Source organism: Poecilia formosa, unplaced genomic scaffold (assembly GCF_000485575.1).
Source record: "Poecilia formosa unplaced genomic scaffold, Poecilia_formosa-5.1.2 Scaffold503, whole genome shotgun sequence".
Classification (NCBI taxonomy): domain Eukaryota; kingdom Metazoa; phylum Chordata; class Actinopteri; order Cyprinodontiformes; family Poeciliidae; genus Poecilia; species Poecilia formosa.
In genome coordinates this window covers 25,979-31,363 of record NW_006800442.1, presented here as the reverse complement: position 1 = coordinate 31,363, position 5,385 = coordinate 25,979, and the positions used below count along the sequence as shown (strand labels likewise).

The 5,385-nt window shown below is 38.2% G+C and overlaps 1 protein-coding gene across 3 annotated transcripts in view; it reads left to right on the top strand.

The window, feature by feature from the left end:
• Positions 1 to 5,385, top strand: part of LOC103156809 (transient receptor potential cation channel subfamily M member 5-like) — a 52,170-nt gene that overhangs the window by 27,471 nt on the left and 19,314 nt on the right. For all 3 annotated transcript variants that reach the window (XM_007578988.2, XM_016664656.1, XM_007578989.2), the window contains exons 6-7: positions 698 to 843; positions 2,031 to 2,143. In XM_007578988.2, coding sequence (XP_007579050.1) covers positions 698 to 843; positions 2,031 to 2,143 — 259 coding nt within the window. The remainder of the gene's footprint in view (positions 1 to 697; positions 844 to 2,030; positions 2,144 to 5,385) is intronic.

The following is a 5,385-nucleotide window of genomic DNA, read 5'->3' as shown; positions in this document are numbered from 1 at the left end:
TATATATATATATATATATATATGGTGGCTGCGCAGTTGGTTGAGCTGTTGCCTTGCAGCAAGAAGGTTCTGAGTTTGATTCCCTGCCCCGGGTCTTTCTGCATGGAGTTTGCATGTTCTCCCTGTGCATGCGTAGGTTTTCTCCAGGTACGCCGGTTTCCTCCCACAGTCCCAAAACATGACATAACTGGCCTCTCTAAATTGTCTCTAGGTGTCCCTACTTTCACCCCTGCATAGATTAAACCAAGTCAAAAGTTAACCAATTTGAGGCCTACTAAAAACAAACATAATCTAATATTTCAACATTAGCAAAAATTAACATTAAAACTAGCATAATTAAACGAATATTTCCAACAACTTGCACCTGTTCATTACTTTCATAAATGTTGAACATGACATTAGCTTATCTTCCACGTAAAAGGCTAATATGCTAGTTTTGTCAACCAAGTTATTTTTTTATTGAGCATTAAAGTCATTAATACAAGCCAGTAATATTAAGATTAATATAAAGCATAATTTTACGAATTTCTCATGTCTTAATCCATCCTATGAGGTCTGTTCAGGCAATAGTATAAATGAAAATGGCTTTTGATCAACAATGAGGCTCTTTTAGTCTCTTTTTTGACCTAACAAAATGAATCATAGATTTGAACTTATGTCCCAAAACTTTCATGTTCTGTTTGTCTTGTATTTTCAGATGTATTTGGTGAGTGTTACCAAAGCAGTGAGAGCCGCTCCTTCACACTCCTTATAAGGAAGTCTCCTGTGTGGGGTGGGGCTACATGTCTGGAGATGGCCACAGCAGCCGATGCCCGACTGTTCTTCAGTCATGATGGTGTTCAGGTAGAAAAATACATAGTTCCAAAAATCAGTGACTGAATCCCATGTTTTCTCCATTTGACAATAATGATTCCCACCATGCTTCTCTTGTGTTCCAAAGCCTAGGAAAGCATTTCTCTATGCATAAATTTATCACCATTTGGATGAGTAAATTTCTCCCTTGTTTATGCCTGTTACTCAAAACTACTTAAAATCACTCTGTGTAAGAAATGCAGGCGCTCTATGTGAGAAATAATGGTGAAAATAAAGCAAACATGCACCAAATTCAAATCCACTCTGTTCCCAGTTTATTCCTACATTGATTTTGCACTAAGAAAATTATGTTATTTAGTCAAACTATTCTAAGGATCATAGTTCCCTGATTATCTTGTGTTTAACCTTTTTAAATACGATAGTCAACCTTCTCAGTACTGTATTCCACTCCTCCACAGAAACACAGAGATGTTAAAGACAGCTGTGGCTACCATCCAGTAGCTTGCCACCATCTGTGTATGCGTGAATGACTTAATGTAGTGTTTGGGGTCCTCTGGACTTGAGAAAGCACTATAAAAGTAAAAGCCATTTGCCATTACTACTCATTGCAACAAAGCTGTATTTTAGACAAAATACATTCTTGTCACACAATGTAATTTGTTCACTTTAACAACAGAAGGTATGTGATCACAGTGAAAACCAATCATAACTTCATAAGAAGGTAAAATACTCCTAACACCTGTTACTGAAATAATTATTACAGAAGATATGTTCAGATTTAATAAACAAAGATCTGAGTTTATTTTCAACAAGTATGATAATAAACTCAGAAAGCTGGTATCATTTTCAGATCTTTGTCTACATTTAGAAGTCTTGAATGGCTAAGTAATGCCCCAGATAACAGTACATAAATTACGTATAGCTAGTTGTATATGCTTGCATTGCAATAAAGTGCAAGCATTGCATAATTCCAACATGTCAGTTCTAACTGCCCTCCTCACACACAATAATAAGCACTGTCTATGTGTGTTTATGGTGGAAGAAATTTAAAAAAATCATTACTTTGACTTGAGATTTGACTGAAATTTTTGGCCTACTTCACATTTGTCAGGCTTCCCAGTGTTCTGGGACTGATTATTGCTGTAGATACAGACTGAATATCATCAGTCTATCTTCTGTCTTTGATAACATCGTGACCTTGTGTTGCTCTGCGACAGTCTCTGTTGTCTGAGATATGGTGGGGTGACATGGAGAGGTCTACCGAGGTCTGGAAGCTGATTCTCTCTTTCTTCATGCCTCCACTCATCTACACCGACCTGATCAGCTTCAGGTTAGTCTTCCCTTATTGCTCTGCAAAACTGAGAGCTTAATATCAAGGTTTGTGCTTGCATTAATATTTGATTTGAAATTGATGGTTTCTTTATGACTCTTTTTTTACTGTGAGAGAACAACACTTTATTGAGTTTAGTTTGTCTTTGCTAAGGCTTTTTTTTTTTACATTGTACTGAAATAAAGAGAAGTAATGCATCAAATAGTTTTTCTCAAGCAGAGTGTAAGTTTAGTTTTCCTCCATAAGAAATTGATTTGGAAATGAGAATGCATTGTTTGTGTCCTCAAAATTTGTGATTATGTATTTATAACCAAAGTCATTCTAATATTTTTACAACCAATGATGCATCGTTTTAGTTCAGCTGAATTTTCTCCAAGGCTCTTTCACATATTACAGATTCTTAACAAAGGTCATTATATGTACACAGATGTCAGACAAGAATAAATCAAGTCAAATGAAAATGAATGAAAATTGTTCTCATTAGAGTCCAGTTCATTCCATTTAGCATGTTGATAATGTTGAAATGGTAGTTTTGAAGTTCTTGTACACTAAATAAACAAGATTTCATCCCTTGTTCCTGAGTCTTGACTAACAGTACATCAAAGAACTATGTTTTCTGTGTTTATCTCTAGCTAAACTGAACGTACAGAGGGTGGCCATGTGTATGTTACCTTAATATTATTTTGAACTCAGGTAGGCATTAGCCATAGGATATTACTGAAGATTCTTTTGTCTCCCATAACATTGTAACAAGACACATTTAACATCTTGAACCTCAACTGCATAAGGTCTATGGAGGAATTTTTCTGCCATAATCCAAGAGTACACATTCTCAGTCTGAAAGCAAGATTTCCTGTCTTTTGTTCTCAAACATTTAATACTTTCGCTTACATTTTTATTTTGAAAGCAGGACTTCATATCTTTTGTCTCAAAACTTATAATGCTTGTACTCAAAACTTCTCCTTGCGCTGAGACATACTCTCTGCCTGCTTGCTTCTGGAACAAAAATGCACTATTGCCTGGCAACCTCTCAGCTAAAAGAATGAAAGTGTTGTACTGGGTGTGTTTGTCTCCTTCTTGCAGGTGTGCCTGTGTGGCTACTATCGATTGTAGCAACCTGCGCCACCCACTGGATGTAGGGAGAAACAACGACCTCATCTTTCTGATTCATGTTGCACTGAACATCTGCCAGCAGTGAGCTACTGATCGCTAACAGCCTTCTGATATTAGGGAGGAGTTTGTTCACCCAACCAACTCCCTATCAGAGGTGTCCAAAGTCGGTCCTGGAGGGCCGGCATCCTGCATGTTTTAGTTCTCTCCCTGGTTTTACACACCTGCATCAAATGATGGCTCATTAGAAGGCCTAAGCAGAACACTGACTTGCTGAGGAGATTGTTACAACCACTAAGGAGAGAACTAAAACAGTGTTTTTCAACCACTGTTACGCGGCACACTAGTGTGCCTTGAGTGATCGTCAGGTGTGCCGTGGAAAATATTCAATTTCACCTATGGTACCGTATTTTCCGGACTATAAGCTGCTACTAAACTTTGAACCATGCGGATTGTAGCCCGGTGCAGCTTTTCTGTGTATTTTTCTTCAACCACCAGGGGGCTCTGTAGAAGGAAGTGAATCATTAGAAGTCAAAATTGTAAATCAAAGAACGCGTTAATTTTCATTTAGAACAACCACATGCTAGCAGCAGGCACGACGGAGAAATGTTTTCAAACTCATATGATGTAGCTTTTAAGTTGAGGGCTGTCGATCTGCCACTACAGGAGGGAAATAAAGCCGCTGTACTTAAGGTCGATGTGAACAAAACCATGGTTAGTAATGACTAGCGGCGTAATCATGTAATTTTCTTACCACTAGATGGCAGTAGGTACAGAGAATTTTACATTAAAACAAGAGAATTAGTGATGCATGAATGTTACAGGTAGCGGTGAGAGCATCGTATCTAGTAAGACTGTGACGACAGTGATGGAAAAGACAGTGAAGCTCAGCAGTAGTTGGAAAGAACATGGGTCCATTTCCCTCAACATGTCTGTGTGAAGTGAGCTTCTCAAGCCTGGATACTATAAAAACTGAAACCAGAGAGAGATTGAGAGCTGTTGAGGAAGAGCTTTGTCTTCAATTTCTGCCAGGAAATCAGCTGTTTTCATCCAAACCTGCACAGGTTTCACAGTAGGTGGGTAAAATATACAGATATTGATATTTTGTACATGCAACTCTTCATATTGTAACAGTGAAATCTTTCCCAAATATTATTGCTTCTTTCAGAATAGGAATTATTTTCTGTATTCCAGCTAAAAGAATGCTTGTGGATTAGTTTGTAAAACACTTTGAAGTTTTCTACAGCTTCTTTAAATTTAACACCACAGTGTTGTGGCTGTTTAGGTGTATTTTTGAAGTGGACATGTTACGTGCAATTTGAAATAAGAAATGCAAAATGTGATAAAAATAAATTTTTGTGTTTATTTGATTCCTATTCAAGACACTTTGATAAGAATGACTATATATGTAATGTAGGCGACTACAGAGTATCTTTGTTTACATTTTTGGTTGGTGGTGTGCCTCGAGATTTTTTCAATTAAAACAATGTACCTTGGCTCAAAAAAGGTTGAAAAACACTGAGCTAAAACATGCAGGATGCCGGCCCTCAAGGACCGACTTTGGACACCCCTGCCCTACATCCAACAGGTTGCTACAATCGATAGTAGCCACACAGGCACACCCGCTAGAAGGAAACAAACACACTCAGTACAACACTTTCATTCTATTGGCTGAGAGGTTGCCAATGACAGTGCCAAAAGACGGTTCTAAAGCAAGCAGAGAATGTTTCGTAAGTGAGCTGAGAGTTCTGCAAGAGCGCGAGGAGGAAGGTTGGGGTAAACATTACAAGTTTTGAGACAAAAGACATGAAGTCCTGCTTTCAAAATTAAAATGTGTGCTGTCAAATTATGGCAGAAAAATTCCTCCATAAGGACCTGGCTTGACATGAATCCCCACTAAGCCTGGTTTAACCCTTGTAAAGTGGAAAAACCAATATGCTGATCACGGTATGTCAAGCCTAGCTTTATCTTTTATCCAGAGGCCTGCTTCACAAAACCAGGATAGTGGATATTTGAATATCCTGGCTGTATTAAGTTCTGTCAGGCAGTGTTGTGTTCAAGACCACCTAACCCGAGACCAAGACAAGACCAAGACCAGAGTGTATCGAGACCGAGACAAGACCAAGACTTTT